At 36.0% G+C, this 25,837-nt stretch overlaps 2 protein-coding genes across 8 annotated transcripts in view; one reads left to right on the forward strand and one right to left on the reverse strand.

Moving 5' to 3' along the window:
• Window positions 1-361: 361 nt before the first annotated feature.
• LOC148307552 (uncharacterized) lies at window positions 362-3,992 on the forward strand. The gene is made up of 4 exons (XM_088263271.1): window positions 362-694; window positions 777-924; window positions 1,234-1,385; window positions 1,656-3,992. Exons 1-4 carry the CDS (start codon window positions 647-649, stop codon window positions 2,469-2,471), a joined length of 1,164 nt encoding a protein of 387 aa, XP_088119397.1. The 5' UTR covers window positions 362-646; the 3' UTR covers window positions 2,472-3,992.
• Window positions 3,993-5,592: 1,600 nt separating this feature from the next.
• Window positions 5,593-25,837, reverse strand: part of LOC148307553 (uncharacterized) — a 111,163-nt gene continuing 90,918 nt past the window's right edge. For 2 of the 7 annotated variants that reach the window (XM_088263268.1, XM_088263263.1), the window contains exons 2-8: window positions 19,911-20,179; window positions 13,553-13,821; window positions 12,140-12,271; window positions 11,227-11,395; window positions 9,893-9,949; window positions 9,772-9,819; window positions 5,593-9,697 (exon numbers count right to left, since the gene is read on the reverse strand). In XM_088263268.1, the coding sequence (XP_088119394.1) occupies window positions 9,482-9,697; window positions 9,772-9,819; window positions 9,893-9,949; window positions 11,227-11,395; window positions 12,140-12,271; window positions 13,553-13,821; window positions 19,911-20,179 (1,160 nt within the window). In that variant the 3' untranslated portion in view covers window positions 5,593-9,481. The remainder of the gene's footprint in view (window positions 9,698-9,771; window positions 9,820-9,892; window positions 9,950-11,226; window positions 11,396-12,139; window positions 12,272-13,552; window positions 13,822-19,910; window positions 20,180-25,837) is intronic. The other 5 variants (XM_088263265.1, XM_088263266.1, XM_088263264.1 and 2 more) reach the window with 5 other exon arrangements.

A 25,837-nucleotide genomic window follows, 5' to 3' on the forward strand; every position in this document is an offset into this window, starting at 1 on the left:
CATCAAATAAAATATTTAACGTAAAAAGTATGAGGAGATGCATGAATGTGGAACAGGTGAAAAATGTTTGCAAAGAGTGGTTTGGCCTTTTTTCTCAGCTGCCCCTGCGGAGAAGTGGCGTGATGGTTAATTAGTTAGTGAATTTTTTTTAAAGATTTGTTTGTATAATTAATTTATCGATAATACTTTTAAAAAATCTCCATCATTGCTTTTAGTATACAGTATTGTTTCTGTTTCAGTGTAGCCCATTTTTCGATTTTTTATATTTGCCTACCTAGCTGTTCACTTTATTTTTTAATGCCTTATGTTTTTTTTTTGCTCAAGTTCACAGACTTTTACAGATTTATCTATGAACAGAAATAATAAAAAGTGGCGTTTGACTTTGTACGTCTCACGCTGCGCTGTTTTGTTTTTCGGCATAAAGTTTCTGATTTAGTTCACACATTAGCATTTAATTGGCTTGTAGTTTTATTTAGTTATGTGAATACTTGTATACTCGTGTATGGCCACGATACTTAGTCCAATAATAATCAATATCCTCGGCGGCCGAAATAACCACGCTTACCTAGATAGGGCATAATAACAAACAAGAACACATTTTGGGGCATGTTTGTTATTGTTTTATGATTTCAATAATCGTTCAAAAATGAGTCGCAATCCAGGTTTCCCAGCATCGACGTGTTCTATTAAATTGGTACTAATATTTTTATAATATACTTTGAAAACTTTTATAAAATACTTTTAAGTGAAATATCATTGATTATCTTGCTTTGTAGCCTGATGGCAGTATTTCAAAAAGTGAGAATTCTAACATGGATAGTGATATCGAGAACAACTACAAAAAAAGACAGCAGCTTATTTCATTTGGTCATACCCAATGGGGCTTTAATAACTGGAGTTGGTCTGTTACCAAACAGGATTTAGGTAAAATATACTTCAACACTTCTTTTGGTTTATCGTTTTTTACGACTACTAAGAATATGTACTCTACAACAATATTTATGATGGTACTTTTGCAACTTAACCTGTATCCAGGAAATTACAGTATACCTAAGAATAAATTTATCCCATTTGGGCAGAGCTACTAAACAATTAATGCCATGGTTAGGTTAGGTTACTATTTTTACCTCTAGTAAACAGTGTTAAAGATTTACGCTCAAAATATGAACCTTTAAAAATATTAACTTCTAACTTAATGTGAAAAATATCACATTTTTTTTATCATTTTTTTAGATTTCATTGATTATGCAAATGGGAAGGTTACTGTGGGAGTTGTGGCATTTGTTTCTGTTTCAATCAAGTCTTTGGGAATACACAGAGAAGACATTGGATATGCTACTTCTGTAGCCACTCAGAAGGGTTCTGCTATACACAATGCTAGAAAGGTTTGTATATTGTACAAGTAAATATTGTTGGTGCATGTTTGGAAACCCCCTCAATAAATATTGCAATTTATTTGCAGTATTTAATTAATAGGCACCTGGAATGTAATATTTTCATGTAATTACGGTAATGATAATACTGGACATTAACTTAAGCTTTTATTAGACAACCATCCAAATTGAAACTTTGCAGTATTGATACTCTCCCATTGGTTATAATTATGATTCATAGATTTGTATTTTATTATTAAATTGATTAATTTTTGGTTTCAGTCGTCTGTAACTAATGCTCTACGGGAAACGTTGTTGAGTTTTGGGGGCAACATTGCTACCCTCTTGTTAGAGCAATTGGAAACTGCCAAATCGGAATCCAACAAAAACGAAGTCTCGCTTAATCCTCAGGAAAGTTCAAGCGCAGTCAAAAGCTCTAGTGAAGTAAATAACCGACAGACTGCCCCGCTACCCGGAGAGGCGAGAGACAGTTCCAGCAGTTCCGGAGACGGGTGCAAGTCCCCTCAGAGAGCAGCGATGGACAAGCCCCCGCCGGGCACTGCCACCCTACCGCGCTTCCCTGCCAACCAGGGCCCGGGCAGAGCCCCAGCGCCGCCCGCAGCGCGCGGCCCCCCCCCTAATGTAAGTTACGTGGTGCAGAGTCTGATGCCGCCCCTGTACAGCGTGCAGTGCGCCCCCCCGCCCCCGCCCGCGCCCCACTCCCTGTACCGCAACACCTACTATACCGACTTCACCCCGTGGCCACTGGCCTATGACAACTTGGACCGTAATGTTCCCCCCAAGAATTTCATTATGAATCCCCGTCCCGGGGTGGACTGCTCGCGCTCCTGTAGCTCAGGATACAACCCGTCCCCCGGCTATCCCGACAACGCGGTTCCGGGTAACTACGTGTCCCATTCGGTCAACTTGAATGGTTCCTGGATAAAGCCCACCATTTTCTACGATGGATTTTGGACTGAACAGAAAGTAAAGAAATGGGTGTCGGAACAAAATGACAAAGTCTCGGGCGGGGACGAACATCACGCTGTCCCCGCGGCCAATAATATTCAAAATCAAATGTGTCATTCCAAAGTGTAAACGAGTACCTGATTATTGTTGTGCTAAGGCAAATTATAGCGCGTAGGTTTTTATTATAATAATAGTCTCCGTACTTTTTACGGAGGTTTTTAGAAGTTAGTCTCCGATATGGCAAAGCACGATTAGCTCGGTAAATGTCTAGCCGTTTTGCCATTTTTAGTGAGTAAAGTGATCGAGTGTAGCAATACTTAGTGTTAAGCTGGAAACTTCACGCAATAAAATATAATAGGTACTTGTTATAATTATGTAAGCGATAGATTAATATATTTTTTACCAATTAAATAAACATTATAAATATACACTGACTTGTGAAATAGCTAGAGATAAATATTACAGGTTAACGGATCGGAAAATGGCACTGTAGTGGCACTCAGCGAAGAGGAACAGAGAGCCGAGAGGAAGCGCAGACAGAAACTCAAGCAGGAGGAATTCAAGAAAAAACTTAACACCAACTAATTCACATTCTGCCAGTAGGTTAAATTTTAATATGATATATGGTATGACAACATACAAGAGAACATATCGAAATGCACCATGAGGGACGGGGGTTTGATATGCCTATTCTATATCACATACTAAATTGTATGCTTGTCTTAAACGGTCGGAATAGCTTTCTGAAGTCAGAATCTCAATCCAGAAAGGCTGGAAATGCAGATAATTTATTGGGCTGTATGCAACCCTTTCTGGATTCAGATTTTATTTTGAGTTCAGAGCCATTTAAGCCCGACTCAATGTAGACTGGCTTGTTACTGTTACTGTACTGTTATTGTACTGGTACTGTTACTGTAGACTGGCGTGTTACTGTACTGGTACACATAAGTATACCAGTCATTTAAGTTTTCATCACATTCCTGTGGAGAATTATCTTTTTTTCCTTAATGGAGTACAGATTGGGAATAAGTGCCAGCCACGGGATTTGATACTAAGGTCGGGTCTATTTTTATATACATATTAAAAAAAAACTCTTTACTTCCTTTCATTTAATCATTGGCTCAATTTGTCAGGGAAAGAGTGACATGCCATATAATTTGGTGTATAAAAAAGAATAATTAAATCACCTCTATAGTCAAACCCCTGGCTTTGTAGCAGAATGGATCAGTTCGAACAAACTAATCACAAGAAGCGAAAAATGGTTTGGACCAGGAGTCAAACTCGGGTCTTCTAATGTTCGGCAGGTGCTGTAACCCCATATGAAACCAACCTTTCCTATGAAATGATTCATTTACATATTTCCCTTTTGTACATAAAATAATATAAACTAACCGATATGTGACAAGCTCTTGCCTTTTCTCTTTTAATTGTCAATTAGGGTTGTATCATTAATTTAAAACAATTTTTCAAAACTTTATGATACATACAATCAACATTGAATTTAGTTAATGAGGTATAATAGTTCAATAAGAACACAAGGTGTTTAGTTTTTCTTCATGATTTTGTAAATTTATAAGAAAAGTAAGAATGTGCCATTTAGATTTTTTTAAGAAGAGAACTTTTATAGTTTGAATAAACATTTTATACCCATTTTTTCTTTTTTAATGCCACTGACCGATTTTCCCTAGTCCTGCATATCCCATTATTATATTTTTATTTTATTATTCATGTGGATTTACTCAACACAATGTGCCTCTGAATTGAAAGCATAAAACACACACACATACCTTTTCTGTTCAGTTAAAACTGGTTTAATATATTTTTTTAAAGTGTATCCTCTGGATAAATTTAATGGTGTTAGCTTAGTTTTTTCGTTGCTCAAGTTTGTTGCAGTGATATTTTATTTAGGGCATGGGTAAAAATTCATATTTTTGTGAATATAAATACATAGTTGTTGATACAGATAATCTGGCCACATTACGCACAAATTATTGGCGCGCTCGCATATGGATAAAGGGATAGGATGGTTAGCAATAAGGAGAATAAAGAAATAATAAAACGCATATAAAAATTCACAACATGCTTTTACTCTTTCTAAGTCTCACATAGTATTTCTTTCTTCTAATTTACTCTAGAATTCTGACAGTTACTGATTTTCAACATTATTTGCCAAACACATCATTATCATCAGTTATGGCACTGCATTTTTGAATTTGTGTCCCGGTTCAATAACCAAGGTACATTACAAACTATTACTACAACCGACGTGGTGTAAAAAAAGGAAAAGTTTCTCACTCAAAATAAAATACATAAAGATTACCACTGTCAACTTATATACATAACGAAAAGGTAAAATGCTTCAGATAATACAATAACAGACTCATACAACTGAAATTAATGAGAATTCTTGATGCAATTTCAGGTAGCTATAAGAAAAAAAAACTTTAAACATAAATGCGTAACCAATTGATGGATAAGTAATTTTTTAATGTGCCAATGTAAGAATACAACAAATGTTTTTTTTAAAACACAATTTGAGTCTTCGATTGTCATACTTTTAATGCTGCAGTGCATCGCATATTGCTTCAAATTTAATAAAATTTGGTGAATTAACCTACAATAGATAAAAGTCGCAAAATATTGATTTTTCATTTGATGCAGTCTTTCACTGGTACAGGAGATATGTATGCACATATTTAATTTCAAAATAATCTTATACAATAAAATTAGTTACATATTTTTTATAAAATAAAACAATATTGACCTACGAGTTGGGACAGTGGCAACTTATTGCTCGTTCATAACTAGAGGGCTAATGAATCAAATAATATAATGACCACCTATGAAAAAAATAAACACAAAGTCCAAAATGTATAAACAACAACAAAAATATTTGGTTATTATATATGAAATGCTGTTTTTTCTTAAGTGAACAAAGCGTAATTTAATTCATGACCCCTCTGTATGTGATTAAGTCTTACTGATTCTTAGTCAATAAATGCTTGTTGGAAAAGTTGATCCCTTTTAGAATAAGTTTAGAGAACTTGTACTATTCACCAGTAAACCACGGCAGTCATTTTGAACAAGCGGATAAACACCTTAGAATCGGTAGGATTAAATCACGGTACGAACAAACCCTAAACTAAACATGAAAGTGTATACAAAAACAAGAGTTGCAGTAATGAGTTGTCAGGATCTATATACTCGGTAGCATAATGCTCATCCCATGGCGATTCCTTTATCTTCTGTGTAACATTTAAAAAAGTTTATTTTTAAAAAAGTTTTAATCGGTATGTAACAAACAACAAATATTATTTTATGCGAGTATTCTATGTCAAAAAATATGTTATTTGCAAAAATTGTCTGCATAGAACAATCTCACCTTAGCTTAATTTGGGAAGAGCATTATAGATATAAATTTCACTTAAAAATACAAATTAAAAGTAATTAATCAATAGGTGATACTTTCTATGTTAATATTGTAATTAATTTACCCTAATTATAACAGGATTGTGAAAAAGTATTCAGCAAATTGGCCAATGGAACCATTTTCATAACGTATGCAGACTGGCAATAGCGGCTTTGTTGCGAGCCCAGGCTAGGCTCTCCGCTCGATGCCTTCCGGTAAAGAGTAAGGAGGGTGTTCACACATTCCTGAGAGTCCCACCGTCACTTGTAGCTACAATTTATCTAATAATTAACATGAGAGGAAACATCACTTCCATTATCCTTACTTATTATGGTTCATTTATTGCTAATTATCACAATGTTAATAAATACAGAACGTAATCACAAATGGATAAGATATGAATGAATATTGCCAAGTGTGCCGCCTGCTTTATCAGCAATTATTGACACCCAAATGTAAGTACATTGTACTGGAAACCTTCTAGAATTTAGCTTTCAAAATTATCGATTAATGATTGGATGTCACTGAAAATTTAAATCTTATATTTCTTGGACACCCAATAAAATACAAAGCTCTTAAATAGCTGCTATAAAAACAGAAAAAAATAGTTCAGTGACGGGCAACCAATTGTGATCATTTTTTAATTATAATTGTGTACAAACTGATTTTCCAAAATAAGAGTAAAGTTTATATGTTTGCTTTTACCATTTATGTAGCCATTTACATCAATAAATCATATTATATTTGATAAAATATCAATATTCTCAATCACCCTGCAATAAAAAAAATTATTGCCCGCCAAGTTCAAATGCAAAAAAAATAGTATTTTAATGTAACGGTGCAGAGGGTCATTATTGTAACATAACAATTGCACATTGGGGACCATAGAAAAATTTACAAACACATTAGTTTAGAGTTTTCCTTCTAAAATGAAAATGAACACTCCACTTTTTGAAAACTACATTATCAGTCATCAGTGTGGTTTTCTTCCAATTTTTGCTAAATATGTATACACCAGCAATCAGGTCACTGAATAAACAATCACTTAGATTACTAAGCGCATCAAAAACTGGTTACTTAATGATAAATGTAGATTATTTTTTTAATTAACTAATTGAAAAATCTGGACCATATACAGTAGAATTGATTCGGCAGTCACGCGGTAATATCTATCCATTTTTATTTAAATTTCATGGTAAATACCTCTATTTCTTAAAATCTATTGTGACACATGTTTCGATGCATGCATTCCGCATCATTTTCAAACAACGTTTTATGAAGTAGCGGTATATACCAAGTGAAATTAATATTAAAAATCAATTTAATAAAGTGTTGTAGCGACCAGTACTTTCAGGCTACCGCAGCCCGGTCGCTTAGAGCGCGCCGAATAAATAAACTGGCCCAAATAAATCCCACACAGGACACAGTTGAGAGTCGTTTTAATAAAAAAAACAATTAATTGTGTTTATTGTTGCGGCAAACACAAATTGCTTCCCAGTTAAAGCCGTCTCAGTATACCGAGAGTTTACTGTACCAAAATATTTCTAATAAAAAGTATGGTGCATGTTATGTTAGAATAATTTATGTCATCTAAAATGTTATTTTATAAAATTCACAAGGACATTATTGGAAGCACATAAATAATGGTGATATTCAACTCATTTGGTGGACATGACTTATTTTACCTTATACGGCGTTCGACATAAAATAGGATTGAGTTTAGTCATTTATTTACAATTATCTGTTCACTTCTCATCTTTGGATTAAACAAAACTGAACAAGCAAAACGTACTTTTTTTCTCAAAACAAAAATAAATACGTAAGAAATTTTTCATTCTTAAACAATGCAGTTTAAAATTAACGGAGAATCAAAAAGTAATGCATCACTTTGACACAAATGCAAATAAAAAAAAAACAAAAGGAAATGTCATGAAATAATAAATGTATTAATTGAATTAATTAAATCATTATTACAGTGAAAGTATTATACATTTTATTTGTTTAAAAATTGAACAAACAAAATACTCTTTGTTCATCTCTAAAACACAACCATTGATCCTTCTTTTTTTAAAAAAAAGGTAAGTTAACTTAAAAATTGCATTTGGCAATGAGTATAAAACTAACATTTATTTCAAATTGTTTTTTTAATCAATTTTTAAAAAGAGAAGCATTATATAAGCACTCAATCAATCTATCTTTTCCTGGTATCCGACAAAATAAAAATTTATTGCCGGTAAAACAATTACAAAATATAGAAACAATATTATAGACACCTTTAGTAAAAAATATTAGAACATATATATTTTCACCAACTTCTCCAACTGAAAGAACAATGGCTAACTTCATTATAGTCACAAGGATTAGAGAAAGTTCACCAATCAAGTATTATAGCTATATTGAGCAATTTACAATTTCATAAATATATTGTCTAGTTTACAAGGGAACAGGTGTATTAAAATTTGCACAATATAAATCGTTTGACAAATTACAGATTTTTGAATGGCCCAGAGATGAAGATTACATTATTTAAAATTATATTTGGCTCAAATATCTAATGCCATTCATTATAAAATGAAACACCCGAGACTATCTACAATATTAGGAGTAATCTGAATAACTACTAAAACAAATTGTTATTACTTCAACTCCCATACAATATGAACTGGGAACAAAATTATTATTTACAACACAAAAATGCAAGTAATATTAATAAGTAAACCCCTTTTGGGAAAAGCTCCATTATTCTAATAAAATCCCCATTCGTACAGCGAGGACTTAATGTTCCGAGTCTAAAATAATATTCAGTATTTAATATGGATCAAACGAGGACATTTGGCCGCAATAAGCAGCCGATATCAAAAATTGGTACAAAGGATGCAACTCATCCAAACATCAGATACCGGGGACACCCTAATTAGGAAACACTCAAAACTGTGCAACAACCTCCTGTAAGTATTAAAGGCTAACTTCTTTAGCTGTCATCGGGGTTTGTACACGTACAAATGAAAATAATAGTAATCGTAATATACATATAAAAGACAAAAAGTTTTCTATTTTAGAATAAATGCTCGGTGAATGAGTAATTGCATTATATTTTATTTAAACTAATAAGAAAGGCACATTTGGTTCACAAATGTCACATTATATTATTATTGCGTAACATAGATGTAAAACTGAATACATAATTAGAAAAGAAGACGCTATCCCGGCAAAATGTGGACAGTAAGATTATTGCTGTTAAAATCGCCTGCAACTACATCGGACAGAATATTTGTGTCACGCTATCCGACCGAGTTCTGCAAACACACTCTCTTTATACTTATTTAAACCGACTATATACACTCCTCCTTTATTGAACACATTATAATACACTGGTTGAATATGGATAAATGTACAACGAGCAGGGCGGAAGTTTCCCGCTTATTGGAATCACTGAATGTCACTATTGTCGGATAATCCTCATAGTTTGTTGTAAAATTATTGGAGAAGGGTACGCCAATAGAGCATCTAAGGATGGTTAAGTAGGTTCCGATATCGTATATAAAATAGTAAGTAGCATTATAATTTCGATATAATTAGAAATACGCACTTCATATACGAGACTTAAATGTGGGCTATAAAAATCACAGATCAATTAAACGTCGCCTGCAAATTGAACATAACTGTAGATATTAGTTACGACGCGTGTTAGTTTGGCTAATACCCCCGCAGAAGGAGACGGCTACAGCCACTAGACCTGCACCTCCTCCTGCTCCTTCTCCCTCTGGCGCACGGCCACGGCCGTCTCCACCAGCAGGTACAGGCACTTGAACTTGTCGCGGTCCGTGGAGGGCTGCGGCGCGGGCGAGGGAGCGCGGCGCGGCGGGCTCGGCGAGGCGGGCGGCGAGCTCTGCGCGCCCGGCGGGGACGGCAGCCGCGGCGGCGACGGCGGGCGCGCCGGCATCACCTGCAACACAACCATCATTACCTCCGCTCGGTTGCCTCCGCAGCGCCCCACCTCACACCACCTCGCACAATTACCTCTACGTTGGGCTGGCGACGGGGCAGCGGGACCAGGAGGGGTGGGAGCTAGGAACATAGGAACATTAGTGGTCGGCAAACAATTAGCTCACAGATAATGGTACAAACTGAAACATATTACCATGATGTGCGGACGGTAGCAGGGAAGAGGAACGAGTTTCATGGATTGGGATAGTTTCTAAAAATGGACATAAAGAGGATTAATAGATAACATGCAGGGACGTAAACATAGTCAGTGTAGTTTTGTTGTTGTTGAATTTAACAACTTTCAATCAATTGAATTTACTCAAATTTTCTGATCAGAGTAAAACACCAGTTTATAAAATACTGTAGCGGTATAACGATTTTAACAAGCAGTTACAAAAAGAATGCTGAAAAAAGAGATATTTAATAAATTTAATAGCCTTTCAACACTCTTTTCGGAATGATTTAGTTTGATACTCTATCCATATGCTGCGAGAGGTTAAATAGTTTCATAATGAAATTCAGAGCTAGTACAGAACGGAGCACGATGGAAACCTATTCTAGTCCGCGGGATTCTAGGAAATATATGGCAGGACCTCTATAATCTGATCATCTGAAATCTGTAATCCAAACAGCTCTGTAATCTGAACGCCCACTCATCCCTCTCGCGCTTCTTAAAAACGAAAATGTCTCGAGCTACCACCAACATTGCACAGAACATACCAAATGTCAAGAACATATCACGCGCATTTGTTTTATATTACTCGTTTTCGAAGATGCTTTTACGTAAATTGCAAGACAAAGCTGTTATTAAATAAATCTTGAACAACTAAAATATTTCATTTCTTTGAAAAAAAAGTTTAAAAAATAGATTTAAAATTTCACAATACATATTTGTTTCATTTGATGAAAATACCCAACAGTTTCTCAGTACTATAATTCGAGCATGCCACCAGTCCAAACAGAGAGTAAATTTTCAGCGTCAGATTATAGAGGTCCTGCTGTAGTTTTGTCCGCCTCCATGGTATAATGGTTAGCGTGTTGAGCTACCATGCTGGAGGTCCTGGGTTCGATTCCCAGAGGGTGAAAAAAAATATTAGTGATTTTATTCTCTAATATTTATTTAATATTACCCTAGACTGGTTCCTGAAGCGCAGGAGTGATCATCTTGCCTTCGTGTAAGTAACGATCAAGATAACACTGTGTCAATACAATGTAATGTCCTATGCACTATTGGGTGCGGATAAGGGTTAGAAGAAGAAGCTGTAGTTATGAAATTTGAACTTGAGACGCGTACATAGACATTTATTACTAATGTGTAAAGGCAACTAGACGTAACTCAAGTTGTGGCTGTTTGGCGTAACACGGCCCAAAGCATTTTTATATCTAATCTAGTTTTTAACTTGCGGCTATTTGCCTTTGCGTATTAGATTAGGGCCGTCTGTATGGGTATAGCTGGTGGGGTTGTGGCGTCCGTGGTGAGTTGGTTACCTGCACGCGGGGGTGTCGGCGCGCGGCGCCCCCGCCCGCGCCGGCCAGCAGGGGGTGCGGCAGCTGGGGCAGGTGCGCTAGCTGGGGATGCGCGGCCACCCAGTAAGGGGTGGAGCCGATGGCCTCGCTCACCGGGACCGACATTGCCTCCGAACTGGACCTGGAATTACTAAAAAATTCAATCGATTCATTCCTCCACATGCCACATCAGGTGGCTCGGTGGGTTTCGGCGAAACAATAATTATGTAATATAAAAAATCTAATGTTACACATTTAACGCACTTCGGACAGAAAAGGTATTTCTACCTGTTCGACAGGAAAGGTATTTTTACCTTTAGCGCCGGCCTTATTACAACGTCAGAAAAGAAGAAATTATCCAATGTTTTTAAATGAATATTATATACCTATCTCTTTGTTAAGGTCTTAACCATATTGCTCACTCCTTTCAAGATCGTCATAAATCAAAAAACTTCATTTTTCAGGGCAGAAAGTGTTGTTTTTGCATATTGAAGAAAAGGTATTGTTTAATTATTTTTTTAAATATACTAAATATTTTTCAAATGGAGAAAAAACCTTCAGGTTTTAGCTAAAAAGATCTGTTGCACAGTAAAAAGTTCAATAAGTGGTTTGATCTTTATTTTTAAAACATTGTATTATATTTTTAAACTTTAAAAATGTTCTCCTTAAAAATCAAGTTTTTTGATTTATGAAGTTTTTTAAATGAGTGAGCGACATGACATCGTGGCTATAATATATGTGTCCAATTGTTGAACGATGAATTAAATTATGTGTCCATCATTATGATAAATTATGTATTTCATTAATTTTATCACTCAAAATAAATTTGTGCTCAAATAGACAAATAAAATCTCAAACCGAACGCATAAAAAAAAGACAAGGGCAGGAAACTTACCCTCTAGATGCGGGATGATTCTCTTTATCGTTAGTACCGTAACGTATTACAGATTGCCAGACCGAGGGATCGTATTTAACTTCTTCTTCACTAGGAGTAGAACTGGAATATTCTTCTTGGTCCTCATCACTTCTGTAACAAAGGGTTCCATCTTGTATTCGTACACAACAATATGGGCACATGCATACACAACTTTGCGCTGTAAACCTTTCTGAAAAAATACAATCCACCAGAGTTACGGAAAGAACAGTTTATCACAAAACAGTTACTTACAAAATCATTACACACACACAAATACGCAAGTTCATGACAAACAGAAAGGATTGAGGAAGATTCAAGGCAGTGGATATCAAAACTTGTAATATATGCCCATTAAAGTGAAACTTGGTTAAATTCAAAAGGAAAGACATACATATATTCATATATTTCATATTATGTCTATTGAAAATAATTATCCGCAGTAAAATTTAGCTCACTTAAATTTAAAAATATTAGCCCACTTTTCCTTGGTATTTTTTTCTCAATATTATAATTATTCATGACCGATTCATCCCTTTAAAAAAAAACAACCATATTTAAGCTTTAATCGGGTTAAGTATTTTATTATTTTTAATTAATGTTTTACTCAGTAAATACAACTATTTCTTAAAATCTACTGTGACACGTGTTTCACCCTTTGTTTTATTATTGGATATGGAATTAGACTAACCCGAGATTACTTAACTATCCTTCGAGTGATGTTTTTACTAAACATTCGTAAAAAAAATATGACAGAGAAATATAATGGGAATAAAAAAGATAATCAAAAATTTATACTGCTTTAGAAGTAATTGTAACATTCATAGGGTAATAACAAAAAAAAGGTATACAGGATGGATTATGGCTCCCCATTGATAGATTATAAATACTTATGTTACCATCAATAAGTAATTCCACCTATCTCCGATAAGAAAAATCATTGAACGTAAAAATATTGTTACTCTCCGTGACCCTGTATTAGCAAAGCACTGTGAAAAAGAGGGCACGGGAACATTGTTTTTTCCAGGAATCATCATTTTGCCGTCGTAATTTTTAGATAAACCATATCCGCTCCCTAGGTGGAGCATATGGAGTCCACAAACTGTTTCCAGGCTTTTCTGTCGGCTGCCAGCTCCCTTGCATCCTCCCAAGTCAGATCCGCGTCTCGAAGTTCTGACGAGAACTGCCGACGAATTGTCAGCAGTGGTCGTCCTGGGCGGCGCGAACCTGATGCCTTGTAAAAGAGGCAAGCTTGATTAAGGCTCTCAGGATGCATGCGGAGTACATGGCCAAGCCAACTGAGTAGCCTTTTCTTGACGACAGTTGTGACCAAGATTTGCTGCGTCCTACGCCTTATCTCTTCAGTATTGTAGAGGAATAAGAAGTGATTTCCACCTGTAGACGAGCAGGCCGTCGTCGTAGTCGTGGTCCTGCGCGAGCTGCGCGTGCTTGGCCTCCTGCGAGGACACGTTGCTGGCCGCGTCCCAGGGGCGGCGCGAGGCGGGCGCCGCGCCGCCCTCGCCCGCGCCGCCGCCCGCGCCGCCGCCGCCGCCCGACAGCTTCTTGCCGCGCCGCGAGATGGTGTAGTGCAGCGGGTCGTGCCCCTCGCGCCGGATCATCTCCGGCAGGATGCGCCGCCGCGCGTTGATGAACCAGTTGCACACCTGACAATCACAATTCACATATATCATTTTGTTCAAAAGTTTTAGATTGGCAGTGACAGGTATATTGAAAGCTTTTAAATGTAAATTCAAAGTAAAATCGGGATACAATTTTATATTGTTTCACATTTTCAATAAATTTCGCAACTTAGTTTAAAAAAAAATTGCTTAGCAAGAGCAGATCTGTCAGGAAGTCTAGATGCTTCTGTATCAGATCTGGGCATGCGGTGGGACAGCTTTCAATATTCAAAAGTTTGAATAGAATGTCGATGAATAATGGTCGAGTGGGAAATGCGATGACTGACCATTTTATGTAAATGTCTTTGCACTATTCCGTGTATGTCTGCTGTGCTGGTCGAGGTTGTGGAGGCGTCTGTGTACCGGCCAACGTCAGGTCGGAATCGGATCTAGATGAATAACTGAACTAACTAAATACTAATCCCTTTCACTGCCTACATCGACTAAAAATAATTTTTGAAAAACAGTGTATTATTTTAAAAAATGTATTGAAAAATCGTCAAAAAGTTTATTAAAACAAATGTTATAGCACCTTAATTTTTAAACCCGCCAAAAATTTTTGAATTTCACATTTATTCTGTCCCATTTTTAGTTTACCCAGAAGAAAAATATACAATAATTTCATATTTTTTGTTTTGGTCAAAAACTAAGAGAACTAATCTTTCACGACGATTGAAGACTGAAGCGAAAAGACGCCCATAAAATAGGCTTAGAAAACTATTATACATTTTTTACTTCAATAACTTCATTACTTTCTTCCCCTTCTAAAAAAATCACAAAAACTCTGCTTTAGAACATTCTAATTTAGTACATCCCCTTAAGGCCGCGGGTTTAGAATAATAAAGTTTAAAACGAAAAAAACAAAAGTTAAATCGCGAACTTGTCGTTGATTATTCGAAACAGTGTCAACATATAAGGAGGACTCGGGCAACGGACCCAATATTGTAACAAAATGGCTCGATCGAGGTACGGTACGTGACCACCCGTTAAAATTTTATAGGAACTAAAAAAATACAACGCAACTTTCCAAATAAATAAACGAAGAGAACATAAAGCCTCGAATATTTATTAATTATAATTTTTCAATACGGGCTATATGCATTTAACGACAATCAGATCTGGAATCTTGGCCAATATCGGGCCTTGAACCGTACAAAAAAAAGATGCCCCCGAGGCAAAGGCCGAATCTAACGCCAAATCAACAAATTTCAAATAAGACTCTTTTCAACATCGGTTATACTGACGATTTTGTCAACCAGGACATACCCTCTTCCTTATTGCCACTGTGTAGAGTCGATATAACAGAAAGATGGTGAAAATTCGGAACGGTCTTAAATGATTTTTTTACCCAATAAATAAAGTCTTTTTCCAAATACATTTAGGGAGTTTTCGCTACATAAATCACTTGTACCTACTGCAATTCTGCTTTTTAAATTACTTTATTTTACACTCTTTTGAGAGTGCAAAAATACCATATACGTATTTCATAAATTGCACACGCGGTTCGGTGGTAAAAAATCGTATTTTTTCATACAAGTTCGCCTTGAAAAATTAACCCATTCAACATCATGGTCAGGCGTTTAGACAAGACGTCGAGCGTGAAAAGCGAATAAGAGGATAAATGAGATGGATATAGTACTGCCAGTCCGACATTATATGGTATGTGTGTATTCATGTGTTTGTGTGTGTGTAAGCACGTATGCCAAAACCTAACAAACGCGCAACAATGTCGTTCAGAATGGAGTCGAAAGTTTAATCGTCGCGAGTGGGGTATGTACATTTCGCCACCATCTTTTAAATTAAATTAAAATCCAGCATTCAAAACAACCCCATAATTATATTGTTCTAATCTTAAGAAATGTGTTAACTGTTTTTTTATGATTATTTATATTTGAATACGCGAAGAAAACATCGAAAATAACCGAGTGTCAACCGCGGTCGTTGATACGGCCTTCAGGATATTTCGAGTACATACTCGTACATGTATAGCGAAGAGGCCTATCTTACTAGGGATTTCTGTTTGAAGAATGTCTCGCGACAAAGCTGAAATCGCAAACGAGATCCCTAAATCGATACTATTTAAATTCAAAGGTATGTCACACATATCAGTCTAGACCAGTGGCTCCCAAACTCTTTGGATACCCACGAACCCCTTTTCATAGTCAAAACTTGAAAACGGACCCTGGGTGAAAAATTAGATAAATGCATAGTAGAAAATTACAAATTTAACTTTGATGTCTTGAATGGTAGGTAAACGGTGAAGTAAAAATAAAATATAAATAACACATTTCGTTGAAGAAGTATTTTCAGCCAGTTCTTATTCCAGATTAAAATAATATAAAGAGTGAGGAAGATGGCATTATTACCGTTGACGAAATTCATTTTAAAATTAGCTAATAATTTATTCATTGTTATATATTACAACCCCTATATTGATAAATATGTGTCACAATTTTATTTTATTTTATATTAAACCTTGCACTGGCCCCCTGAAATATCCCGGGGACCGTAAGAACCGCTTTTGGGAACCACTGGTCAAAAGACTCTAGACTGTAAAGAGACAGCATGCGGCAAAGGGAAATACGGGCACACCAAAATAGCCGAAATGATCCACATCAAGAATAAACTAGAAGATGCTTGCGGATAGTACACAAATAAACCCGTCGTATCTTGTGATTTATTAACTGCGTTAAATGTAAAACTATAGCCACTTGATTGCAATGGCCAACGACCCGCCATCGGAATTTTGTGACAACTGTTCAACCATTCCCTTCTGACACAATTTGGAAACAGCTAATTCCGAGAATTCGATTCACGTCCGTCCTACTTTATAGTGCAACCAAATACACAATAACATCGGTTATAGCTTTTGGACATTAACGAGAAGTCGCATTTATCAGACATTCCAGATTCATCCTCCGGGAGAGCTGCAAGTCTTAAAGTTTACGGTAGGAATTCGGATAGATGGCAGGGATTAGAGATATTCAGAACGGAAAACTGCAGCCTGGTAAGAGGAAAAGTCTAATTAAAGTTTGGCTCCCGGCTGTAAACACGTAAAACGGTGTACCTACACAAAAACGGGTGCGATAATCGCCAGTTGATAATATCGATATTTTATCGCGATAATTTAACCGTTTATTGATAACACGAAATAAATATTGTAATCTTTACACATGCCTATCCTATTTCAAGAGTTCGGTCAGTACCTACGTTGAGATCAATTTACGACATTTTTAATGTAGAATTTAGCGTACGTTTGAATTTATTTTAAGGGGAAAAGTTTTTATTTTATTATTATTTATTCTGTAGGGGTAGGGAGAGAGAATAGAACGCCACACTAATCTGTCTTTGCATACAATCTTCGCCTAGTCCACATTCAATCTTATCAATCAAACACGCCGATTATTCCGACTCCTGACATGACCACTTTCAAGTACATATTTGAAATAATTGATCAAGTTTTCCTCGATCTTCCTCTGCTTTTATTACCAACCATTTTCGCCTCATAAATTTGTTTAATTATTCTATACTATAGGTATTATTGGTTTCAGATATATATTTTTCAATACGGCAACAACAAAAAAAAACGCCCCAATTTGTGCAATATTTTCCTAAGACACATCGCACTGAATGGTTGCCGTGAAATGAATAAATATTCAGAATCCTTTTTGTGTAGTTATTGGAACTCATCGCTGATACATGCTAGTACCGTGGGCTTCGGTCTAAGGTCCAAGGTTCGATCCCCACTCTGCATTGGCTATACCGCTTTATCCTTATTTACATATAAGTCTTAAGTAAATAAAATCGTACACTGAAATCTTTATGTATTATAAGAACACATACACATTTTTTTCATCCTGACATGAGGGATAATAAGAGATAATATAAAAGCGTTCGTTCCGCATCATAGCGAAATCGCCGTACTGAAGTCCAAGACAATGTTATTTTTATACTCATTCACGGCTAAAATTCATCCCATGCGAGTGGCTCGAGTAAGCATCATTTAGATACTGAGAGATAAAATACACACGCGAGGTCAAAACCTTACTTCAATTTCAAAGTGCATAGTGTGTTTCTCTACCGTGTGATAGTTGAATGAAAACGATTTCGCGGAAAGATTCCTTGGAATGGCGCCTAAGTGCGCAGGGATAATACACAATGACAGTTGTTGTATAGTTTTAATCGGTAATATAATTTTCAACATTTGTCTTAAGCTATAAAAACATTAATGGTCTCACAATACCATATCAATGAATTCTTCCTTTCCCCGAAAATGAATACCATAAATATACGTACCTACATGCCCCATTAACTATTGTTGTCTCCCGTAAATTATTACTGCACATGTTGAAACTAATACCTAAGTACCTAGAATTGTATTTATATTATCCACTGACACTTCGTGATGGAATTGCATTTTTAATTTATTATTAGATTAAAACCAATATTTTTAGCTTTTCCACTTTTTTATTTGACCAGCGACCGGGTTTCGTCGTTACCGACATGTTACCGACCAGTCTGTACGGTTACGACGTTACGACGTCGTTACCGACCAGTCTGATGATGTCGGTAACGACGAAACCCGGTCGCTGGTCAAATAAAAAAGTGGAAAAGCTAAAAATATTGGTTTTAATCTAATAATAAATTAGAATTGTATAGCTATATAAGGACCGTCAGTCCATCTAATCGTCACATTTGTTTAAAAATGCCATAACTAGGCGAAACAAATGTCACAAAATTGATTTTTAAGTGTTTAAAAAAAATACAACGTAGTAGACTCAAAAATTCAGCATTTAATACACATCGCTCACTCCTTTCAACAACGTCATATCGAAAAAAACTTTATATTTGATTTTTCAGGAAATCGTTTTTAAAGTTTAAGAATATATTAAAATGTATTAAAAATAAATATCAAGCCATTTATTGAACTTTTTACTGTGCAACAGATCTTTTCAGGTAAAACCTGAAGGTTTTTTCTCCATTCGAAAAATATTTAGTATATTTAAAAAAATAATTAAACAATATCTTTTCTTCAAAACGAAAAAACAACACTTTCTGCCCTGTAGCGGGTAAATATTAAGTTAAAAATATGCCGCTTTTGCTGGGATATAGTACATTTACAGGGCATTCCGAAAAAATTCTCAACTGAAAATTGTCGATTTTTCATATATGACGTTGTTGAAAGGAGTGAGCGACATAATGATTAATTTTGCGCCACCTGTATGTATATATTTTCCAAACATAGATTTTTTAAATTTTACTTGTGATTTTTAAATGATTGTTTGATCAACGTTCTGCAACATAAGGGTGCTTTCTTTATGTAATGTGCTTGCATTGTGTTGTTGCCTTTTTATGTCATGTTTAGGACTTTGTGCTAGGCTGCGAGTTGGGGTTGTTTTTTTTACCATCATTTGTTAGGACTGTGATTGGGTTCGCCAAGAAAAAAAATCGCAACTTGTGAAAGGGTTCCGTAATAGAATGACGACGAATAATTGTCGAGTGGGAAATGCGATGACTGAACATATTCTGAAAATGCCTTGGCTCTGTTTCGTGTTTTTATGCTGTGCTGGCCCTAAATGTGAACCCAAGAGGATTGAAACTGTTGAAACACACTTCAGACGGGAAGGGTATTTTTACCTTGTCGGTCTCATTATAAAAGCAAAAAAGAAGGAATTAAACAATTATGTTTTAATATGAATATTATATACTAATAATATCTTTGATAAGGTCATTACTATTCATTCCTTTTCATTCTGACCCTTATCCGCACCCAATGGTGCATAGGGCACTGGATCATATAAACGCAGTGTTATCGTAATCGGTAACTCATAAAGGAAAGGTGATTAGCCCTACGCTTCAGGTACCAGTACAGGGTAATATAAAATAAATATTTTACTGAAAAATCACTAATATTCATTATCACCCCCTCCTGGGAATCGAACCCGGGACCTCTAGCACTGCAGCCGAGAGTGCTAACCATTACACAACAGATACAAACGTTACTGATTAAGCGCGCTCGAATACCAGGCGCCAGGCGCGCAGGAGGGTAGTGGAGGTAGATGTTGGATACTGACCTGCAGCACCGTCAGGTTGGCCTCCTGCGACAGCGTCAGCTTCTCGGCGTCGGACGGGTAGGCGTTGTAGCGGTGCTCGTACAGCCAGCGCTTGAGGATCTTGACGGAGTGCTTGGGCAGGTTGCCGCGCCGCTTGCGCACGGAGCCGGGCTGGTGCGCGTGCGCGCCGGCCGAGCGCGCGCCCCCGCCGCCGCGGCCGCCCGACGCGGAGCCCTCCGAGCCGCTGTCGTTCTCGTCCGTACTGGATGTGGACGGGAAGCGGTCACGAGCTGTGGACCAACGAGACACGTGCGTCATTACCGGATGGCTACTATGGGGACAAAAGGCGAGGAAGGACGTTTAGAGACTCGTCAACACAACAGTAACATCAAGTTTAAGAACAGAACAGTAACATCGAATTTAACAAAACAGTAAATCGAGTTATACACATTTACGACTATTATTTTTAAAAAATACTCCTTCCCGCAAATTTATATTTTCTGTCTATATTATTTTGAAAGTAACCTAACATAACTATTGTACTATTGTCATTTTTACTGTGGTCAATACTTGACACAAATCTGGATTATCTCCAGTTAGGAGTGATTTTTTACGTGTTTTTTGACATCTCAACATAGATGAAGAAGAATATGTGAGATTTTCTATATTCTTATTCATCTATGTTGAGTAGTTATTTAAGGTTAGATTTCAGTTTTGTACTATCATTTCTTTACATTTTGTATAGTAAAATAACAACTTTACAGTTTTTTCTACATAAATTTTATTTGACCAGTCTGATGTCAGTTACAACGAAACCTCATCGCTGGTCAAATAAAATTTATGTGGAAAAAACTATATAGTTATTTTTTATTATATAAAATGGAGTTCCACCAAGAACAAAACTTAAATCTAAAAATTTAAACAGGGGTTCGGCGTTCATTTTCTGTAATTGATTAATTTAATTAGAAAATTTAGAAAAAGTTTTGCATATGTTTCAGAAACTAACGGTGCATACACTATAACTAATTGCAAATTTGATAATCAGAATCAGAAAAACATCAATTGTGGAAAAAAGCGTTTCATACTCGTATACATATGTATATTTATTTATTTTATGTATGTGTAAATTTTTAATGAAAAAAGGTATGATCGGACGTGAACTTTCGATCTCGGGTCACATGGCAGTAATTGAAGAATAATTTCGATCAGTAAGTACTCAGGCAACGCGAGCCCACATTTCAATTTATTTTCCTCTCGCAACCGATTTATCAACCGAGATTCGATTAAGATTGCGCATTATCGGGACCCTTATCCGTTGGGCCGTGAGCGGCCACAGCAATTTTTGCTAAACACACGCGAAATAGTAGGACCGTGACTGCATTCGGTTAAGGGCTTACTCGTAATGATATAATTCAGTAAGCATCCGGCAGCACTGAGAGCCGGACGTCATTTCAAAAACATATATATTTAATATAAAAAAAAACATATATTTAAATATTGGAATTCAAATTAGAATTTCAAAATCAAATTTTAAAAACATTAAGTATGTATGTTGAATTTTGTTTGTTTTTTGGAAAATGTATATTTTAAAATATGTATTTTCATGATTTTTTTAAACTTTTACCTTTCAATAACTCTTTTTTTTCCAAAACCATATATTTATTACGAAGAAAAACTTATTTATCAATACAAAAACGATGTTTTAAGAAATTTAAGTTACGATTCATCGAATAGTGGGCCTTAAGTTCGGTTGGAGTAAACAAAACGGAATACAAATTGTGGAACCCGAATCAAAAGACAAAGTTTAACGGGGTGAGCCACCTTGGCGTGGCGTATCCCTCCGTAACAGGGTGATTCAAAAGTTCGATTACCACGCTCGCGACCTCGGTCAAGGAGCCGCCTTCATATTACTCGAATGCCGCTGTTATGGCGCCAAGAAAATAAAGTCCTAATACTCAATATTTTAAATGTATAGTTATTTCCTTTTCAATATAATTAAACCAGAATCATCGAAGTACAGTAAGTCTCGGAATTGAATTGAGTTGGCGTATGCACATACCAAATAACTTTCGAGTGCAAAGGGTTAATTCAATCATATTAAAATGTAGACAGTAATAATTATTATTACCTTGAATCGGCAGATTCGTTCATAGTTTCTAGCAGTCTATTACCGGTATTTTAAGTTCATCGCACCGCGCAGATTATAATATTAGATCGATGACTTAAAGCCAATCTTATTGTTGACGTTCGCAACTGCATTCCGCGTCACTCGCGCCGGCTGGCAAGCGCGTCAGATATTTTGGCAACCACTCCGCCGGCAAATGTCAGACGAACGGGTTTCGCCTATTTCCCGCAAACTTCCAAATAAGAAGTGTCGGGTTGTGATCCCGTGGTAAGTGTCGCGGAATCTCGAGTCAGAGTTTCAGAGTTCGAACCCACTCTTCAATTGTATTGTTGTATCTTTTGTTTTGTGTTTTTAGGGATCACCTTTATTAATTTATTGTGAACTTTACATACACATCCTCTTTCATTTTTAAGAGATATAAACTACAATAAATATGCTATAAATCCTTGTACATAAAAGGCAAGGCAAATTTTCTAATACAACTAACAAATATTTATAAAAAAAATATTAAAAAAACTACTCTACCATAATTCGATACCTATTTTTAATAGTGAGCCGCCCAGGCTCACAGAAATAGTATTAAATCGAAGTATTTTTGTAAATAATAAAAACACCAATTCAACCTTTTTAAAATCCTTACAAAAAAAGTGCAAGAGAAGCCAAACTGGCAGTACTCAACTGTTCTGGTTCCAATCGTAATGTACGGAAGTGAAGCATGGAGTCGCCAAAAGAAGGATGAAAGTAGACTGAATACAGTCGATATGCCATCTCTCAGACGATTGTGCGGCAAAACGATGTATGGTATAATAGATGTTCGAACGGTGAAATAAGGAAGGAATGCAAAGCTGAGATAGTAATTATCGATTATGCGCGCCCTTGAGGTAGTATTTTACGAAAATTGCAATTTGTAAATTATCCAAATTTATTATTTAGATGGTTTGGACATGTGGAACAAATGAGCGAGGAAAGAACGGTAAAATAATTTTATGAGGCAAAAAATGTAGTAGGAAAAAGGGACATATGACTGCCGAAAAAAACTTGGCACGATCAGATATGTCAAATACTTGAAAGCGGTCAGGTCGGGAGTCGAAATAATCGGCGAGTACGTATGAGGAGAAGCACGAACGTGGACGAGGCGAAGAATGTTTGCAGAGACAGAGCGGTGTGGCGTTCTATTCTCACTGTCTATCCCTGCGGGGAGCGTGACAGTTGGTTAGTTGGTTAATACACAAGGCTGCATGTCTGACGTCGTGTTGGCGTAGGTCGGGAGGAAGGGGCGTGTGAAACACGAGACGATTGCGCGGCGCTCAGTGTTTATTCACTACTGACCTGAGCGACGGCTATGAGCGGCTCCTAACCCTCTGTATGTAAGAATACACATCGCTCAATCCTTTCAAGAACGTCATAAATAAAGAATCGACAATTTTTAGTTGTTCATGTTTTCGGAATGCCCAGAAAATGTACTATATCCCAGCAAAAGAGGCATATTTTTAACTTAATATTTACCCTCTACTGGGCAGAAAGTGTTGTTTTTGCATTTTGAAGAAAAGATATTGTTTAATTATTTTTTTAAATATACTAAATATTTTTCAAATGGAGAAAAAACATTCAGGTTTTACCTAAAAAGATCTGTTGCAGAGTAAAAAGTTCAATAAAAAGCCTGATATTTATTTTTAATACATTGTAATATATTTTTAAACTTTAAAAACGTTCTCCTGAAAAATCAAGTTTTTTTATTTATGGCGTTCTTGGAAGGAATGAGCGACATGTACACTTCACTATTACCTTCTTCCATAATGCATAACTGACACCGCCATAAAAAAAGTGGAAAGCGAAATCGAAGAACACACTAGAAAACGATCAACTCGAATAATTGGTTCGAGAAAATCATATTCTGATGACGACAAAACGCTGTGCGATTTTTGAGCATGTATTTTCTATACACCTGTACACTTTACTATTACCTTTTTTCCATAATACCTTCTTCAAACACTAATACCTTCATAAACAAATACCCTTTTCCGTACTGCAAAACTGTCACCGCAATAAAAAAGAGTGAAATGAAATACAAAAAAACACACTGGAAAACGATTAAATTGAAAATTTGGTTCAAGAAAATCATAGTTTGATCATGATAAAATGCTGTGCAATTTTTAGCATGTATTTTCTGTTTAAGGACATACAAAAGAAATTATTCGCGTGAATAAATGACAAAATTTTAACATCCCGACATAGATGAAGAAGAATTCGGACACAACCTCTACAACCCCGGCCAACACAGCAGACAGACACGGAACAGTCCAAAGACATATAACATTCTCGTTATCATTCATGGTTCACTCTGTGTAATACCACTTTATTACACAAAGTGAACGATGAATGATAAGGAGAGTGTTATATTACCATACCACAAATTTAACAATGATTGTAATATACCAAGACATATATTCTATCCACGTCGTTCGATCGGTGGATTATTGGCTTTACAATTAATAAGAGCTATAATAAGATCGGTAGTGGACACTATTACTGGCGCGCGGCAGCACTATTACGGACTGTTTGCGTAAACAAGGCGAATAGCGCCGGAGCGACGTTAGTGCCCGCCAGCTGGTTAGTACAGGCCAACTGGGTCAACGGTCAACCTTTCTCTGCGAAACAATAATAAACAATTGCACAGGCTCGGTCGTTACTCGGGGAGCTATTTTGGTTTCGATTCATTCATTTGTACCTCCACTCTTCCGTAATACGAAATAATATCCCAGCCGAGTCCAAGACGCTCTTATGGCTTTCCGAAACGTTCGAAATTCGCTTAAAATAAAACCAAAAGCGTTTATTTGTTAGTTTACTTTTCAATGTGACCTTGGTAAATATAGATATAAAAAAAATACCTTTATTATAACTGTTATTCAACAAAAAAAGAAAAAGAAAAAAGTCCCTCTCCGAGCACAAGAGCTCAGTATCTTTTTTGGAAAGGCTCAGCGCAACTAAAATTATAAGATTGTATTAAGTAAACATGTATAGAAATTGTATTAAACTGTATAAATAATTCAACTATATTAAATAAATATTTTGTTTATTTCTGTCGCAAAAACACATAATATCAGGTGAAAATGCTAATTTCAATAGGGGAATAAGAGTAACTCTAAAGAAGAATAAAAAGCAAGAAGATTTCTTGAATGTTTTTCGCAGATACTTTGAGGCACATTTTATAAACTTTATAAAATAAAACTACTTTGTTTTTAATCACTTTTTATCGGTACTTTTCTCCAACTGGTTTCGAGAAGAACTTTGTCATCAAGAAAAGTATCAATAAAAAATTAGTTTTATCTTATAAAGCAAGAAAACTATTTCGAATAACGTTCAAATTTAACAACAGTTCAGGGTCTACAGCGCGGTAAGAACTTATAGGTATGTATTTGGAAGAGAAACGTAAATGGGATGTATAAAAAAATACGTAGATGTGATATTCATGTAAGTTTTTGACTTTTTGCATTCCTCTCCCAAATAATTACAATATTATAAGCTCTTACTACGCTTTAGATTCTGCAGGGCGTTATTTTCTCGAGTATGGTAAGTTACGACACATTAATTCTTAGTTACATTCGTCATGGTTATGTTTCCATACACCATTCATGTCTTTCGGTAATGTATGAACTACGGAGAGTATGTACAAACTTATACAATACCTATAGGGTAATCAACATGTCGCAACATTATTGCGCGAACTCGAGGTCGTGGGAATCGATGAAAAATTGCATCCGATGCGAATTGCATTCACAGATGTTGACATAAAGATGAAGTACATAACATTAAATTAAAAATG

Source organism: Brachycentrus maculatus, unplaced genomic scaffold (assembly GCF_059751285.1).
Source record: "Brachycentrus maculatus isolate JH-2025_06_01 unplaced genomic scaffold, ASM5975128v1 h1tg000197l, whole genome shotgun sequence".
Classification (NCBI taxonomy): Eukaryota; Metazoa; Arthropoda; class Insecta; order Trichoptera; family Brachycentridae; genus Brachycentrus; species Brachycentrus maculatus.